The 17,627-nt window shown below is 54.2% G+C and overlaps 3 protein-coding genes across 5 annotated transcripts in view; 2 read left to right on the forward strand and 1 right to left on the reverse strand.

The window, feature by feature from the left end:
- LOC128771811 (atrial natriuretic peptide receptor 1-like) overlaps positions 1 to 8,244 on the forward strand; it is a 26,264-nt gene extending 18,020 nt beyond the window's left edge. The window contains exons 6-22 of the mRNA XM_053887581.1: positions 3,732 to 3,826; positions 3,969 to 4,104; positions 4,172 to 4,256; positions 4,523 to 4,640; positions 5,117 to 5,191; positions 5,281 to 5,358; positions 5,416 to 5,520; positions 5,605 to 5,676; positions 5,735 to 5,897; positions 6,136 to 6,291; positions 6,359 to 6,527; positions 6,587 to 6,733; positions 6,852 to 6,975; positions 7,033 to 7,101; positions 7,187 to 7,361; positions 7,415 to 7,513; positions 7,579 to 8,244. Coding sequence (XP_053743556.1) covers positions 3,732 to 3,826; positions 3,969 to 4,104; positions 4,172 to 4,256; positions 4,523 to 4,640; positions 5,117 to 5,191; positions 5,281 to 5,358; positions 5,416 to 5,520; positions 5,605 to 5,676; positions 5,735 to 5,897; positions 6,136 to 6,291; positions 6,359 to 6,527; positions 6,587 to 6,733; positions 6,852 to 6,975; positions 7,033 to 7,101; positions 7,187 to 7,361; positions 7,415 to 7,513; positions 7,579 to 7,724 — 2,012 coding nt within the window. The 3' untranslated portion in view covers positions 7,725 to 8,244. The remainder of the gene's footprint in view (positions 1 to 3,731; positions 3,827 to 3,968; positions 4,105 to 4,171; positions 4,257 to 4,522; positions 4,641 to 5,116; positions 5,192 to 5,280; positions 5,359 to 5,415; positions 5,521 to 5,604; positions 5,677 to 5,734; positions 5,898 to 6,135; positions 6,292 to 6,358; positions 6,528 to 6,586; positions 6,734 to 6,851; positions 6,976 to 7,032; positions 7,102 to 7,186; positions 7,362 to 7,414; positions 7,514 to 7,578) is intronic.
- Positions 7,974 to 11,061, reverse strand: dek (DEK proto-oncogene). 3 transcript variants are annotated; one of them, XM_053887585.1, is made up of 12 exons: positions 10,925 to 11,061; positions 10,054 to 10,198; positions 9,895 to 9,990; positions 9,723 to 9,832; positions 9,564 to 9,658; positions 9,376 to 9,505; positions 8,880 to 9,188; positions 8,668 to 8,817; positions 8,545 to 8,611; positions 8,343 to 8,482; positions 8,207 to 8,275; positions 7,974 to 8,128 (listed from the first exon to the last, which is right to left on the reverse strand). In XM_053887585.1, exons 2-12 carry the CDS (start codon positions 10,127 to 10,129, stop codon positions 8,117 to 8,119), a joined length of 1,254 nt encoding a protein of 417 aa, XP_053743560.1. In that variant the 5' UTR covers positions 10,130 to 10,198; positions 10,925 to 11,061; the 3' UTR covers positions 7,974 to 8,116. The 3 variants fall into 3 exon arrangements, with proteins under 3 accessions (XP_053743560.1, XP_053743561.1, XP_053743558.1); XM_053887586.1 differs by having other exon boundaries at positions 10,054 to 10,185; positions 10,925 to 11,011; XM_053887583.1 differs by having other exon boundaries at positions 10,054 to 10,137; positions 10,925 to 11,010.
- kcnv1 (potassium voltage-gated channel modifier subfamily V member 1) lies at positions 10,465 to 14,262 on the forward strand. Its single transcript, XM_053887582.1, has 4 exons — positions 10,465 to 11,801; positions 12,412 to 12,656; positions 12,727 to 13,358; positions 13,522 to 14,262. The coding sequence occupies exons 2-4, from the start codon at positions 12,418 to 12,420 to the stop codon at positions 14,034 to 14,036; spliced, it is 1,386 nt and encodes a 461-aa protein (XP_053743557.1). The 5' UTR covers positions 10,465 to 11,801; positions 12,412 to 12,417; the 3' UTR covers positions 14,037 to 14,262.
- Positions 14,263 to 17,627: the final 3,365 nt, after the last annotated feature.

Here is a 17,627-nt window from a genome sequence, read left to right on the forward strand (position 1 = left end):
CAAGAGCTCCTGGTAGTCCCTCTGATGCAAGACTTCTTCTCACTGCTCCCAGAACTTTGGACCTGGGATTGTCAGAAAAGTCATGTGATCCATTGGGATACATGAATCAACTCTTCAGGTCTGACACAACAGTCGTGGCCCGTCTGCTTGCCGTACTGGACTCACCCTCAACTCCCGCCTGGTCAGGCTGACTCGGCCATGTTGCTCATCTGGTCTCCTCTTATTTCAACACAGTCTTGCAGACAAAATAAACCACAAAATCGGATGTGTTGCGCAGCAGTCACAAACCGAAGTGTGTGTGATGTTTGTGTACGTCAGAGGTGAGCTCTGCCGACGGGCTGGGATGATGAATGACACCCAACTTCCTGTGCTGTAAACTTTCCAAAGCACACAAGCCGCACGGCGACCGGCTGATGGATGAGACACACACAGCTCCACTCCCTAGCCCTATCCACTGGTGTTTGGGTCAGCGGGTCTAACCCGTCTGACTCGTCCACCCGTCACTCGCCACCACCTCCTACAGTCAGTTGGAACTGTCGACAAATTTTTATCAAACTGAACAAATCAAACGTCACCGTCTGGGATGAAACTCTAAGGACGTCTGGCTTCAATGGCCTGAGCAGATCCCTGACTGGAGGAGAGTTTGCTCTGGTCAGCAGCTCTGAAACCTCTGACTGCCTCACCTGTCAGCATGACCCAACTGTGGAGTCATGAATACAGGTCAAAGCTGAGACTCATCAGACACGCTGGCGATCTCCGGAGTCCTTCATGGCCTCTGTGATGATGTCAAAGCCCTCTGCATTAGGACCTGATGACTAAAGGTCTTGTGGATTGACCCACTTCAAGCAGTTAGTTGAACATTGAGTTCACTCTTGAAGCTCTCAGTACCCTGCTGAGAAGCTCCATGTTCCACCGCTGCAGGTCCTTGCCACTGCAGCTTCCAACGGCTTCTGTTTACTAGCTGACTGTGAGTGAGTGTCGTAGCATGATTTTCTCAGTCCAGCGTCACTGTGCAAACAGCAACGGTGAAGCAGCTCTCAGGCATTTGTTTGCTCTGCTCTTTTCTTCTCTCCATCCCTCTTCAAACCTCCGCTTCTTTGTTTTTCCATCCATCGCTTTGCCATTAGCGGCTGGCTTGTCATCGTGCTGATGACCCCGAGGGGAGGAGGCGACTGCTGCCCCACCGTCTGTCACGTGAAAGAAGATCTGTCGCTCGACTCCATCCGTCCTCTAGAATGTTTCATTCATCACGGCCATAGAATTCTGAGCTTCTCTTTTTATTTCCGTCACTTTTATTGTCGGGCGCTTTACTGTCTGGCAAGCAACTGTCACAGCTCAGACCCCAGCATCACTCAGTGGTAAGGTCAGATTTGACAGAACCTGTGTCTGATCGGTGCAACCACCAGGACCTTCTGGGGCTCACTGGTCTCGGGGTGTCCTTTGCCAGCAAATCTGGACCCATGTTTGGGAGATTGAATATTATAACACGGATGGATTTCTCCTTCAGCTTTGAGGTGACGACTGCTAATCAACAAATTCAGTTTTGTCACCTGTGGATGAAAGCTGGAGTTAGAATCCCACTGTCTTCTGATGGATCTGGAGCAGCCGCTCCCCGACACCTCCACCTGTTGGCATCGCTCTTCTTTGCCTAAACTGCAGCGCTCACCTCCAAACAGTCTAATCTAATCTGCTGGAGCCAGAGCTGCCGCCTGCTGCTTCCCTCCGAACATCCATCTCAGCGAGCAGCTGCTCCCTGGAGCCGTGTGACTCATGGACTCACCCATCATCTCAACCTGTTGCTGACGCCTGCCGCTCTGATTGCTGATTGTCCCTTGTTCATTTGTTCCTAAATGGCCGACACGTGGAGGCTGAGCGTCTCATCATGGCTGACTCGTCCGTGGAATCGCGACAGGCGTGTGTCCACCACGAGGTCAACCCACTGTCACCGTTCCATGTCACAAGTGAAGAGCTTGTTCGGACGGACACCAGGCGCCTGCTGCGGCGCACCTGTGTGACGGGGTCAGAGGGTGCTAATGTGGGCTGTCAGGCTGCGCAGAGATCTGTCAGCTCCGGTCGGTAACCAAGCAACACGTGTCTGTAAGTTTTCAAACAGCTGTGGTCACCGACGACGGCACATCTGTCGTGTGTTCCATCACGCTGGATGAGACTGGTTCTTTAGCGTTGGTTCGTGAGGACTGTGCTACACGAGTGTTCAGAGGAGCAGGAGAGGAGACAAGATGAGGGGTTTGGGCGAGGAAGAGAGGAGGACGAGGACGAGGAGGAGGAGAGAAGGGGTGAATCGTCTGTAATGACAGAGATGAAGGCGGTGAAGAAGAGAGTGCAGCATCTGGAGCTTCAGGAATAGTGACCAGTCCCAGACTGGAGGAGTTGGGAGAGTCAGAGTTAGTGCCAGTGTTTTGGAGAGGAAATGTTGCTGCATGAAGTCATAACTTGTGATTTCAACACTCACAGAGAGTCTGGCAGAGTCATGGTTATGTTGTTCTACTAACACAAACAAATACAGAGGCACACACATGGATGATCGCTTATCGGCTAATGGAGGCAAAGACAGGAAGTAGCAATATGATATCCTGCCGCGGCTCGGCCGACATCTGATTCATGTGGATGGAGCCATGACGTGATCCGATTACAGTCTGATCGCACATCTTTATTTCCCGCCTATTCACACACACACGCGCCTATGCGAGGCAGCACGTGTGTTCTCACATTTGTTTCTAAATGGGCAGCTGGTCCTCGAGGGTGGAGGCTGATCCCCTGTCTTCGTCTCTGATGTGCGATAATCGCTCCACTGTTCTCCAGAACCCAGTTTTTAATCAGAGCGGCGTCACTGCGGCACACGTCCCCGCTCTGAAACACGCCGATTCTTCTGTGCCGCCTTCCACTCCGCGCCTCCTTGTGACGGAGGTGGAGGATCCCCAATGCACGAGCCCGTGGGAGAGAGGTGTGAACCTGCAACCTCTGAGCATCACCGTGCAACCATTGTTTACTGGCCCGGGTCCTGAGGTGTGGACCCGACGACTTGACATCCGGGCTGCGCGGTTCATCTTCTGTTGTTGTGTGTGTGAGTCAAACTCGACAACAGACCCGTTCCTGGGACTCACTGCTATCACACAGTATTATTGTTATGACTTCTCTGTGTATTTATGACTCCAATAAGCTACGGGCCTCCTGACATTTGCGTTGAGAAACGTTCACACGTCGGATCAACTCGGCTCGAAATGTCAGCGACATAAAGAAATCTTATCTGCCCTTTCATGCATCCGCATCGCCGTTGACCCCCAACCCCCCCAGTCCCTGCTGTCAGCACACGCAGAAGCCTCAGCAGAACCAGACCAGTCTGTTGCGATTCTGATCCTTCCTCCTCCCAGACGAGAGCGAGTCTTGAACTCTGCTTCAAAGACGAACCGTTGTTTTGCAGAGCACAGGGAGAAACACAGGTGTCTCTGGTGAGTCGGTGCTGTGAACCTGAGCCGTGCTGATGGAGGTGGGTCATTACCGACTTAATAGCCGCCAACGCACGGTGCACAGCTAATTGGCGGTAATCACTGCCGCCGCCCGCTGCCACCTCTCGGCTCCACCGCAGCCATTCAGGCGCCGCTCATGAGGTAGATGAGGAAGAGTACGGAACATTATTGGAAGCTTGATCAGAGTGATGCAGCACCACACCAGGCTGGACATGAGGGTCTGATGTCACATGGTCTGCCTCTCAGGGGTGACCGGCGAGGTCCAGCTGGACAAGTTTGGTGACAGAGAGACGGCCTTCGCTCTGTGGGACATGGCGGACACCAACAGCAGCGCTTACAAGGTAAGTCCGCCTCAGCCTGCGCTGACATCACTTCCTCTCAGGTGTGATGAACATCATGCAGTCAACAGCATGTTTGGCGAGTCCTGCCACGAGTCATGACTCATGGGCTGAAGTGTGGAGTCACATGACGTGTTTGCGGCAGATCGTTCTGATGTACAAGACGCCGGACGAGCAGCTGACCGCCGTGCCGGAGCGGTCCGTGCAGTGGCCCGGCGGAGTCTGTCCTCTTGACATCCCCGTCTGCGGCTTCAAGAACGACAACCCTGCGTGTCTGACCGGTGAGTGGCGCCGCCAGCGGCCTGGCTGTGAGGTGTCGGCGCTGACACCTGTGTGTCTGTGTCTCAGAGGCCGTCACCATCTACCAGATGGTCTCCATCGTGCTCTTCTTCATCTTCACCATGACGCTCACCGTCACCGTCTTCATCTACAGGTGAGAGCTGCGCTTCCTTGCCAACTGGACCTGAGGTTTTGGCCCGTGGGATCGACAATCTGACTGACACTGTGTGTGTGTGTGTGTGTGTGTGTGTGTGTGTGTGTGTGTGTGTGTGTGTGTGTGTGTGTGTGTGTGTGTGTGTGTGTGTGTGTGTGTGTGTGTGTGTGTGTGTGTGTGTGTGTGTGTGTGTGTGTGTGTGTGTGTGTGTGTGTGTGTGTGTGTGTGTGTGTGTGTGTGTGTGTGTGTGCTCGCTCCCCCTTCAGGAGGATGAAGCTGGAGCGAGAGTTGGTTGCTCAGCTGTGGAGGATTTCCTGGGACGACATCCACATGAGTGACATCGACAAGATTCTCAGGAGCGGCAGCAGACTCACACTGTCACTGGTCAGCACCAACACACACGTTTGTTTTTATATCCTTGTGGGGACATTGTGAGGTTTCTCATTGCCTCTTTCTCTGACCCTAACCATCCACATCACATGGCTCACCTGAACCAGGACTCTGAACCAACCTTGAACCTAATTTTAATGACAGTTATTTTGAAGTCTTCATCCTCAAATTGAGGCTTAACCTCGTGGGGACCTGCCAAATATCCCCACAATGTCATACAGTCCTCAGAAGGATAGTGTTTTGTCAAGAATTGGTCCCTACAAAGTAGTAGAAACAAGCCCACCCACACACACCCATGTTTGTCTTCTTATCTTAGTGAGGACCGTCATCCCCAGCCTCTCCCCTAAACCTAACCATCTAAAACACATGGCTAAACTTAACCTTTACTCTGAACCAAACTAAAACCCAGTTATTTTGAAGTCTTCACCCTCAAACTGAGGCTGAACCTCTCGTGGCTCATGTCTCCACAGAGAGGATCGAATTACGGCTCTCTAATGACTGGAGATGGAAACCAGCAGGTATTTGCTAAAACTGGATACTACAAGGTGAGTGTGGCGCGTCTGTACTGCAGTTCTTGAGCGACACGTGGCGCGGCGGCGACCCGACAACGCTGTAACGGCGTCTTCTCTTGCAGGGCAACATCGTAGCCATCAAGTACTGCAACAAGAAGCGCATCGAGCTCAACAGGATGGTCCTGTTCGAGCTCAAACACGTGAGTTGGCCGACCCGCACGAGCACCACGCCGCAGCACTGACCCCTCTGTCCTCAGATGAGAGACGTGCAGAACGAGCACTTGACCCGCTTCATCGGTGCCTCCGTCGACCCGCCCAACATCTGCATCATCACCGAGTACTGCCCCCGAGGAAGTCTGCAGGTGAGGCCCGGTCCCACAGCCCCCTCTGCAGTCCCGCTCAGCCCGTCCGTCTGTCTGTCTGTCCGTCTGTCTGTCTGTCTGCAGGACATCCTGGAGAACGACAGCATCACGCTGGACTGGATGTTCAAGTACTCACTCATCAACGACATTGTCAAGGTGATGCTCACGTGGGCTGGAGCGCGTGCTCCCGGGGTAACAGCGTGTTCCTCTGCAGGGCATGGTCTTCCTCCACAACAGCGTCATCGTCTCACATGGCAAGCTCAAGTCCTCCAACTGTGTGGTGGACAACCGCTTCGTCCTGAAGATCACCGACTATGGACTGAGCAGCTTCCGATCGGAGGCCGACTGCGGGAAGGACGCCCACGCGTACTACGCCCGTGAGTCCTCAGCAACAAGTTAGCATTAGCATGGTTGCTCTGCTGTGGGGCAACTGAGGGACACCAGTGAAGTGAGAGGGGAAGTGGCAGGGACTCGGCACTCTGAGCCGCGTGTGAGGCTCACTGTGGCGCTGCAACAGGTGATGGGACCTGAGAGGCAGACAGGCGAGGTCATATGTGCTGCACTGATCCACCTTGGCTCCTGACTCGGCTCCATAATACCTGTCCTGTTCCCCAGAGAGACTGTGGATGGCACCGGAGCTGCTCAGGATCGACTCTCCGCCCCTGCAAGGGACCCAGAAAGGAGACGTCTATGGTTTTGGCATCATCCTCCAGGAGGTGGCGCTGCGCAGAGGGGCCTTCTACTTGGATGGAGACCTGCTGAGTCCCAAAGGTAGGAAAACCAGAGGGAAAGATCTGGAGACACCGGTGTGGTGCTCACTCGCTGGCTCCTTCTGCAGAGATCGTAGACCGGGTGATCTTGGGCGAGTGGCCCTGCCTGAGGCCGAGCACCGACCCACAGAGCCACAGTCCGGAACTGGGTCAGCTGATGCAGCGCTGCTGGGCTGAGGAGCCCACAGAGAGACCTGAGTTCAACCACATCAGACTGCTGCTGCGAAAACAGAACAAGTGAGCTGCCACGCGCCAATGCACACATGCACAATCTAACATCTGTATGTGTGTGTCAGAGAGTCCAGGACCAACATTCTGGACAACCTTCTCTCCCGGATGGAACAGTACGCCAACAACCTAGAGGAGCTGGTGGAGGAGCGGACGCAGGCCTACCATGAAGAGAAGCGCAAAGCTGAAGCCCTGCTCTACCAGATACTGCCTCAGTGAGTACTGCACTGCTACTGCCAGGAGGCCATTGCATGGAGCGATCCTGGCTCGCGAGTATACCTCCCTCCTGCTCTACTGACCAGAGCAGAGACGGTGCTTCTCCTGTGTCCCCAGCTCGGTGGCGGAGCAGCTGAAGCGCGGCGAGACGGTCCAGGCTGAGGCCTTTGACTCTGTCACCATCTACTTCAGCGACATTGTGGGCTTCACCTCCATCTCAGCGGAGAGCACGCCCATGGAGGTGAGTTCTGGCTCCGCCCACGCTGACGGTGCCGACTCTCACCGCATGTGTCTGCAGGTGGTGGCGCTGCTCAACGACCTCTACACATGTTTTGACGCCATCATCGACAACTTTGACGTCTACAAGGTAAGTTTGGATCTGTGGTGTGTAGTGGTGGGAAGGTGAACGAGGTCGGTCGAGCAGCACGTCTGCGGTCATGTGGCGCCCCCAGGTGGAGACAATCGGTGACGCATACATGGTGGTGTCGGGGCTGCCCGTGAGGAACGGGAAGCTACATGGACGAGAGATCGCTCGCATGGCGCTGGCTCTCCTGAATGCCGTCAGAAGCTTCCGGATCCGGCACCGCACAGAAGACCAGCTCAAGCTGAGGATCGGGATCCACAGCGGTGAGTCCGGGAGGCGTTCCCCGAGAAACACGGCCCAACTTGTGCCTGTGCAGGTCCGGTGTGCGCAGGAGTGGTGGGTCTGAAGATGCCTCGCTACTGTCTGTTCGGAGACACCGTCAACACGTCCTCTCGCATGGAGTCCTCGGGGGAAGGTGAGCGTGGGGAGGTCCTGGGTCACAGCTGGAGTCCGTCCGTCCTGACGCGCTTCTCTGTGCAGCACTGAAGATCCACGTGTCGGCCGCCACTCGCGATGTTCTGCAGGAGTTCAACTGCTTTCAGCTGGAGCTGCGAGGAGAGATCGACATCAAGGGCAAAGGCAGGATGACCACGTACTGGCTGCTGGGGGAGAGCGGCGCCCCCTGAGAACCCGGTGAGAACCCGGTCACAGACACTCCACGCTGCCCCCTTCTGGACATGTGTTGTCGTCGTGTTCACCTCGTAAAGAAGCTTTGTGACCTCACTTGAACGTCAGCCGGGACTTTCCGAGCGGCGGGAAACTTTACTCTTGTTTGTGTTTGTTTGTCGTCCAACCAGCAGAACGTTTGTTAATAAAACCATCACTGAACTTTGACTCCTGCAGTGACTCGACTCAGACTCACCTAGACCTCAATTTTTTCAATGTACAACTTTATTCTGCGAGAGAAACCCTGACAGAAGCCTTCAATAAAAAAACTGTCAGTTTAGGCATAGAAAACAAAGCTCAGCTGAAAAACAAGAGACATGGAACTACAAGTGGAGACGGATGCCTCCGGTCTTCATGTGATGAGCTGAAGGAAGGAGGAAAGCATAGGTTACTGCAGGACCCCTGGTCTGAGTGAGTGAGTGTGTGTGAGAGAGAGACTCACAGACTTGACGGTCTGTTTAATGAAGTCCTTCTTGGCGCTCAGGTCCTGGTTGGGGAAGGTGTCGAACACCTGCAACACAGGCAGGCAGTCAGTGGCCAGTGCCACAGGTCAGGGCTGCTGCTGCTGCTGCTCTCACCCTCTGGCAGATCTGCTTCATGGTCATCTCCTCCAGGTTGGCCTCCTCCAGCAGACCCTTCACCGTCTCCTTCAGCTGCTCGTCGCTCGGCAGCTTCTTCACCATGTTGATCAGTGGCTCGTCGTCCGAACTGTCGTCGGCTGCGGGGGCAGAGCGGCCAGGTCACGTGACTGTGGGGTGCGGCCTGCGGGGGCACACTCACCTGTGTTGGTGGTCTTGCTGCTGCTGCTGTCGGCCTTCTTGGTCTTGGCTGCGGGTTTCTTCTTGGGCTAAAACCAAACTCTGGGTCAGACAGTGGAACCAGAGAAGAGCGGCCTGCTCAGACCTTCTCGTCGGCGTCGCTGCTGTTGCCGTCCGACTCGTCCTTCTTCGCCCGCTTCTTCGGTGGCGCCGCCTTCTTGGCCGGCGTCTTGGCCCTCTTCACTGGCGTGGACTTCTTGGCGGCCGCCTTTTTCCCCGACTTTGGTTTTGGAGACTGAGAGGAGACGTCAAACGTTAGCTTGAGTCCTGCGAGAACATGAGGCAGGAGAGCATCACCTCGTCCTCATCCTCGCTGTCCTGCTGGCTGGACTGCTCCGACTTCTCAGACCGGTCCAGGTCTTTGTCGGACGCCTTCTCCTCATCCTCCGAACCCTCAGCTTCGGTCGCCGCCTCGGCCTTCTCGTCTTCCTCCTCGTCACTGCTGGAGTCCATCACGATAGCCTTGGACTTGCTGGCTGACTTGGACTTCTTGGGGCTCGACGAGGAGCTGGGTTTGGGTTTGCTGCTCTTCTTCTTGGCTTTCGTGGCGGAGTCATCGCCTGAGAGCTTCTTCTTGGACTTCTTCTTCTTCTTCACTGGCAAACGCTGCAAAATGATAACAGGACGAAATGTCGACACCTGGTGGAGATTTTTGGCAACTACAGGCCTGACAACTGTCGTCACACCACAACCGACGTGTGAAGCGTTTAGAAACAGAAATCACCGTCGGCACAGAGCGACCTGAGACGCACGTGATGATGCAGGAACAGCAAACTCTTCACAAGCTTCTCACCTTGCCACTGTTCTTGGGCGACACCAGGTACGTGAGGATCCGCTCCACCAGGTCCGAGTGCGTCCCCTTCTTCTCCAGGTCCAGGACGCTGCAGACCACCTTGAGCTTGCTGTTGGTCAAGTTTGAGCTCCTGCATGTAGACGCACGTTTTGGTGGGGAGCGCGGGTCATGTGACCAGTGCCACTCACTTCAGAAGCTTCTCCCGTTTCTTGGAGAACTGCTCGCTCTTCTCGTCGAAGCCGAAACCGTTGAACAGCCGCAGGGTCTTCTTGATGCTCGCTGACTGGAACACAAGTGCCGAGTCATGCCGAGGTCCAGAGAACGCTGAGACATGGCGGCGGACGTACTTGGCCCGGGCGGTCGAACAGGATGGTGTGAAGTGTCTTCAGGTCCGCCGGCTTCATCTTGGTGATCTGGTAGTTCGTCCTGGGGATGTCGCCCAGTTTCTCTCCACTTCCTGTGATGTCCGAAACGCCAGTCACTTGACCGCCAGCATCAGGGGACCCTCAAACGCCTAACCTTCTCCGATCTTCAGCTTCTTCTGCTCGGGCGCCTGGAAGTCGAGTCTCTCCACCGTCTTCTTGGCGCGTTTACCCTCCAGGATCTGTCCCGCCGCTGCAAGAGAGCAGGATCAGCCTCAGCACCGCAGCTGGGTTGGGACAGGAGAGCCAGACTCACCGGACAGCTTGGCTCTGCCGAGGTCGGGACTGGACTCGTCCATCCCCGTCTCCCTGGCTTCCTCTGCATCACTCATGCTGCCAGCTGCTCCACAGACGACACACAAGTCAGGCTCGGCTACCCCGCAGGATCCTGGGCCACAACACTGTGAGCAACACGTGGCTCACCTCAGCTTAGTAGCAGAAGGACGGATGAGAGGACCAGCACATCATCATCAAACTAAAAACACTTCTCACGTTGGTTTTACACAATAACACTTTCTTCTGCCACAACCACTCCGTCAGTCTCAGGTGAATAGACGCGTCATGAACATGAGCAAAAACCAGGGTGCAAATGACGTCACAAAAGACTAGGAAATTAACATGCGTCAGTCCGCATTAACAATATCTTCAGCATCGACAGTCTGTCATTTACATCAAGAAAGTGCTATTTTTATCTTCAGCAATATTTGACAGGGGAAGGCTCATAAATGTAAAAGCTCTAGTCTCTATTTTTTAAAAATCGAAAAAAGATTCAGATTTTGACTTCCGCCGCCAAGTTTTCAAAATAAAGCGGCTTTCGCGCTGCTGCGTTGAGTGACGTCACGGCTTCCCGCCGTCAAATACGATCTTTAATTTATCGAAATACCAGTCGGTTTCGAGGATAGTTTTCGGTTCCTGTCGTGTTGTTGGAACTAGAGAAACACAACAACGTCACGACTCACTCGGCGCCAGAATGGAAACGCTCGCGCTCACTCTGACGACGTTGCCGAATAGGAGATCTGGACGGACCCTTGACGTCACGTCGGCGACTCAACACCAGCGTGCTTACTCTGGCTACACGATAACGGCGGTAGCTGTTGTTGTGAAGACGAGTAAACAAAGAAACGAACCTTGTAGGCGAAGCTCCGCAGACGGCAACTCTTGTTTTGGATTTAGTGATGGCGGTTTCTCCGGTGGGCGGGGCTAAGACCGTGAGACCAGCTCGCTGATTGGTGCCGAACGATGACAAAGCAAGTCTTCCTCGTCTGGTTGAAAAAAAATGGCGGATGGCAGAAACGCGATTGTTGCGCTTCGTCACCCTCTGTCGGCAGACAACAGAACGACCCGTCCTCTTGATCTCCAGCAGGCACCTTTCTAGCGCCACACGATTAATCTCCACTAGGTCCACGGGGCGGCGCTACAGGCACATGGTTGGCTATTCTTGAGCTCAACAGCGCCATGCCAGCGTTTTGGGACTGGCGTTGCCTGGCAACAGCTGGACGGTCGGATGCCTGCGGAAACAAGAGTGAGGTGTTGAGAAACGGAAACATATTTGGAACTTGTTAAAAGTTGCATCAAGGCAGCCGCCCACGAGCAACGCAGTCCAGTTTCTGCCTTCAAATGTGGCTGGTTGGAAGAGGATGATGATGATTATGATGATGATGATGATGATGTCCCCACTCTGGAGCATCTTCCTGCCCTTCTCGTCCCATGGTCTTCCTCATGCTCCCGCACCTACGCTTCACTCATCCTTTGGTTCCCATCATTCTTCTGCTCTGTTTCTCCTTCTGGCTCCGGATTTCAACTCCTATAAATCGCTCACTCTTTATCATCCACTCCACTCCACTCTCCTCCTTCCGCTCATCCCTCCCACACCTTCCCTCCTCCTCCACCTCTCTCTCCTGCCGTGGCTTCATCACCGCTGTGATGTGAAGCAGCAGAGTTCAGAGCTTCTCCTCCTCATCTCCTCTGGATGTGATGATGTTGCTGCTTTGAAGACCACAGCAGGTGAGTTACGCTCTCTTTATCATGTTCAACTCACATGAGACCCTCGCGTCAATATCTGAGGATGAACTCAGCACACAGAAGAAAGAACAGTGATGAAGATTGGGGTTTATGGAAATGTGAAGGGATGAACTGAGGTTTGCTGACTGTAAACAAGATAGAGATGGATTCAGAGGAACACGTTTTTTTTCTTGATCAGAAGATCGAGCTAGACAGTCGAGCATGTTGAGACAGCAACAACCATCTGAGGATGGAGTGACTCGTTTCCGTGGCCCAGATTTTCCTGCACCTCTGAGCACGGCTCCGGTCTGGACTCATGATCGATGGGGGGATTCAAAGACGAGGCTCATTTGAGGAAGGGGTGAAGGTTTGATCTCCGTCTTCTGCTGAGGACGGACGATGACGGAAATAGACTCAGCAGACGAGGTCATTAGCATATCAGGATGAAATATTCAAACGTGGCTGAGGCGGCTCCACAAGTAGGACACGGCCGCAGGGTCCCACGTCTGGCCTGCCCAGGTGGGCTCAGGAGCGGAAACATGAGTGTGCGAGGGGATGGAGTGAGGTGGGAGTGAGGTCTGGATCAAACGCTGATGGAAGGTGTTGCTCACAGCGAACCATGATCCGTCCCTCTGGGTCCGGGGCCCCTGCGCCGCCACGACAGGAGGATCTGGACCTGTTCATCATCAACGTGGGCGGCAGCCGCTACCTGCTGTCCCGAGAGCTGCTGACGTCCCGGCCCGACACCCGGCTGGGAAGACTGGCCCGCTCCGGCCGCGACTGCGCGCTGCAGTGGTGTGATGATGCCGACCTGCTGCAGAATGAGTTCTTCTTCGACCGCAGCTCGCAGGCTTTCCGGTCAGTCCTCACTGCCCAGCACTGACGTGGCAAACCTAGTGATTTCTCTCCACTCTTCTGCTGCCCGCAGGTACGTGATGAACTTCTACCGCACCGGTCACCTGCATGTCATGGAAGAGCAGTGCCAGCTGTCCTTCCTGCAGGAGATCCAGTACTGGGGCATCGATGAGCTCGCCATCGACCCCTGCTGTCAAGAACGATGCCACCGCCACAAGGAGCAGAAGGCAACTCTGGACCTACGGCGAGAGCTGGAACCTGATGAGGCTGAGGAGGACTTCACCGGCGCCGTGTGCCCGGCGCTCCGCACGCGCCTCTGGGACCTTCTGGAAAAGCCAGACTCCTCATTTGCTGCCCGGACCTTCGGGTCGCTCTCTGTGTTCTTCGTGGTGTTGTCGGTGGTCAACATGGTGCTGATCTCTCTGGAACCCGGCGAGGACTTGCTGGACTGGCTGGAGTACGTGTGTGTGGTGTGGTTCAGTGCAGAGCTCCTGCTGCGCTTCCTGTGCGTGCGGGACAAGCGGCGCTTCAGCCGCAGCGTGCCCAACTGGATTGACCTCCTAGCCATCCTGCCCTTCTATGTCACGCTCACCGTGGAGTGCCTCCACGGAGGAACCAGCGAGCTGGAGAACATGGGCCGGGTGGTGCAGGTGCTGCGCCTCCTGCGCTCGCTCCGGATGTTGAAGCTCGGACGCCACTCCACTGGTAGGTTCCATTCACACGCCCAGAGGTCAGACTGAGCAGGTGGAGGTCGTGTGCTGTGATTCCAGATGTGATGACAAGTGCATGAATGAGCAAAACAGATGCAGGTCGGGTGTAGAGATGATGGATGAGTGAAAGGAATATGATCATCTGGTCCCTCCATTAGGACTCAAGTCTCTGGGCCTGACCATCGCTCAGTGCAACGAAGAGGTCGGACTGCTGCTGCTGTTCCTGGGCGTCGGCATCTCCGTCTTCGCCACCACGGTTTTCATGCTGGAGCACGACCTTCCTGCCACCACCTTCACCAGCGTCCCCGCCGCCTGGTGGTGGGCCACCACCTCCATGACCACAGTGGGCTACGGAGACATCCGGCCCGACTCGGCGGCCGGGAAGCTGCTGGCCTTCCTCTGCATCCTGTCCGGGATCCTGGTGCTGGCGCTGCCCATCGCCATCATCAATGACCGCTTCTCCGCCTGCTACTTTGCCCAAAAGATGAAGGAGACGGCAGCGCGGCACGGGGAGTTGCTGAGGCGTCTGGCCAGGGCGTCGGAAGGGGAGGCGGGGGAGAGCGGGGTGAACCTGAGGGATGCCTACGCCAGGAGCATGATGGAGATGTGGAAGATGAGGGGCCGCGAGAGGGCGAGTACCCGGAGCAGTGGAGGGGAGGAGCTCTGCTGGTAGAACGCCCCCTACAGGTACACCTGAGCACCTGCACCTGCTAGCCCATAACAGATAGAAATTTTTTTTTTTTTGGCCAATTCTGATCAATATTTGAGTCGCGGTTGCTTTTCTACCCAACCTGTCATGGCTAATGTTGGTGGCAGTTTAAGAAGCTAACAGGAACTGTTCTGTCGTTCTCTGTAATAAATCACTGTTGGGGTCGCTACAGATGTCGATCCCACTTTGTGGTGACTGAAGACATTTTTCTGCCATTGCACTTTTGTGTATTTGATTCTCAGTTTGAGCCAGTCGCTGCTGGCGTCTGAGCAATCGTGCGGTTGACGTTCGTACCTCCAGGAGCTTCAGATCAGCTCTCCTCGCTGCATCCCTCGTCTCCTCCACTGACAGAACCACTGAGTCCGTCTGCCCCTCTCCAAAATGTCACGGCGGCGCCCAAGGCTCGCCCGTCCACCCGGCAACTGTCAGTCAGACGAACATGAAGTGGTAAATGTGACCTCACTGAAGCTCCTCTGGATGTTCTTCTGGGATGATGCTCAGGTGCCTCGCCGCTCTCAGACGAGTCTCTCCGATAGGAGAGGTGCAAACATGCCGCTTCAGTTCCCCACTGAGCAGCAGACAGAATCAGGTCAGCCGAGCGGGGGGTCAGCATGAAGTCATGTGACCCGTCAGCACACACATGCAGAAGCTTTAATAAGGCTTGAGGTTTGTGGTGGTGCGTGAGCGTCAAGGTGTTGAGATACACAGATGTGAATGGATGAGTGAACTGATGATTCAAAGGAAAGACTGAGAAATGAATGAGTGAATACGTGGCTGGACGGGTGAATAGATTTCAGTGTTAGTAAGTGACAGGTTACCTATAAATGGCCGAATTTGACGCTGAACTTTTTAATGGAGTGACAGATGAATGAAAGAGCGGCCTGATAAAAAACGAGTGAATTCTCCAGCTGTGGAGCTCAGAACAACCTTCTCTCCACCTGCCATCCCTGAACTCCCACTGGACTGGAGGAGACGGCTTCAAGGTCAGACGAGGGACGGCTCTCTCTGGAAACTAGGACACACACTTAAAATGAGGAGATTTTGTCTCCGGAGGTCCCTGAAAAAACAAAAATCAGAAGGGTTCAAGTTAAATATCCATGAATATATAAACAGTCAAATCAAGAGCCGCAGCTGGTCATAACCATTTCTTTATACACTGCAGCGATGCGGTGAACAGTCTTTTGAAGAACTCACAAGACTCTAATGACCGTAATGCATTTATATATTGCTTACTTCAACTCCCAGAAGGCGACATATTTGAATACCGGTACCGGTAAGAACGGCGCGTGATGCAATCTTTTACCAGCAGAGGGAGACAAACACCGTAATTGTGAGTTCCGATAACGTTACACAGGCGCGCTCAATTGATCGTCTTCACCTTGATAGAGAGAAGACGCTCACGCAGGTCTGTGTCTCTGGGAGTTATTTAAGTGACAAAAGTAGAAGTGAATCACATGAACGCAGCGCTGAAATAAAGCTGCAGATTTTGATCACAGGGAGGAGAAGCAGGACCAAGGGGGTGAAGAACCAGGTCAGAGGACACTGGAAGTGATGAGACTGATGGAGGTTGAAGACTAGAGGAGAACATCAGGAGAAAGCAGAGGGGTTGGCTGTGCAGACAATTCAGGGTGTAAAGGTGAAAAAGAAAAGCAAGAAGTTGAGACGGGAGAGGAGAGGTTTGATCTGGAGGGTGGAAATAACATCAGGATTGAGCAAGGAGGGTGATGATGAGGTGCCAAAACTGGAGCAGTCAAAGTCAAGTTTCCAGTTTCAGAACGGGTGCAAATGCTAAGTTCAGTGAAGGCCAGGTTGAAGGTGGCAGGAGGTCTGATTCACCACAGCAACACATGAAACAGCGTGGCTCCTCCCACGTCTCCACCGTAGAGTTGTGTTAGAGGCACAAAACGAACGTCTCCGTCACTTAAGATGGAAGCCTGTCCTTCATGAAACTGAAGAACCAGAGTTTCCCCTCAGTTCCAGGGAAACTAGCTCAGGCTTCAGGTGAGGGCTCGACAGAACTGCTGCGATTGATCAAGACAGAAGATGGTTTATTCAGGGGAAATGCAAGTCAGAACCTCAGCTGCCTCACCGGCTCTGTGGCAGGTTCTCTGCGTCTCCATGACGACACTGAACCCAGGATGACTCAAGTGTTCTAAGATAGTGAACACATTAACCTCTCGGCATGTTTGTCCTTCAGTTGAAAAATGGATTATTTGGTGAATTTTCAGCCCGAAGTGAATCTTGCAGCGAGAACTTGGTTATCAGAGCTGGAAGAGGGTTATCAGTCCATCCCTGCTGTTTGCTCAGTTTCTCCAGTGAAACGATACGACGCGGTCAATGTTTGCCTCTCACCTTCCTTATCGAGGCGGGAGTTTGTCCTCCGCCCAAACACAAACCCCCTCGCCCTGTTTTCTGCTCCTGTGAGGCAACGAGAGGCCAGTCCACCTGTGAATCATGGCGCTCGCTTGTCGGCCATTAACCCTCCACACAGAGGTCACCTGCCGCTTCTTATCTTCACTTCCGTCTCGGCACTTTCAGCACTCTCAAGAGTGAAGGATAAACAGGAGGAGGCGTCACCCTGAATGCCTCTTCTGTAGTGACATGTTTTTAGAGCAGCAGCTCTACTTTAGTGAACGCTGCAACTCTATAAAGAAGATCAAACTTCACTGAGGTCGTGATGCGGACAGTGTGAGCAGGAGGTCGCGGTCGGCCTCGCGCACAAGCCAGGAGTCAGCAGCGCCAGGACCCCCTCAACTGTGAGGTCCAGAGACATCACTCTGAATTGGGAGGCGACTACAGGTGGGTGGAGCTTAGTGGGGGCTAATGGAACGGGCCTATGGGGCAGAGTGAGGACACCACTGCCCCGAGGTGAAGCCTGAGCAACAGACTGATGGCGGTTGTCAGCGGCGCCCTCACACACACAGTGTGCTATCAGGGATGAGGGCCATCCTAATGATCGAACTCTGACCCCCCGAAAGAGGATCTGGGGACAGAGGAAGTTGAGAGGAGGGGTCAGGAAAAGGGGAGACGCCCGGCGCCACATTAAGGTGACTGTCAATCAGAGGGAAATTTAGCAAAGCCCCGCCTACCAGCGAAACTTCTCCTCATCATGTGACCTCAACAATCGACTTCATTGTTGCCAAGATTGTTAGCAAAGACCGGACATTAACTTAGTGAATGACTAGAGCCACCACTCGCACTGACACGCACACGTTACTCCCTGCTGTGATTGGACGACAATTCGTCTCTTACCCCGGTCTGACCCACACTATAGGTCATGGCCGGGTCACTCTAATGACTTCCTCCTAATAGAGATGTGATGTATCAGACCTGCGCTCACCAACAGGTAACCATGGCAAAAGGAGGTCAGAGGTCACCGAGCGACAAGGTGTCAGTACTGATGTTTACAGTCAGAACTCTCACTGCTTCTGATCCGGTGCTGTGGATGCAGAGGAACCAAAAGACTTCCCAACGCTGGAGCACAGGAACCCAAATAGGAAAAGTTTGACAACTGACAAACACACTGCATCACTCCTGGAGACACACACACGCGTG

The sequence above is a fragment of the Synchiropus splendidus genome, chromosome 15 (genome assembly GCF_027744825.2).
Source record: "Synchiropus splendidus isolate RoL2022-P1 chromosome 15, RoL_Sspl_1.0, whole genome shotgun sequence".
Lineage (NCBI taxonomy): Eukaryota > Metazoa > Chordata > Actinopteri > Syngnathiformes > Callionymidae > Synchiropus > Synchiropus splendidus.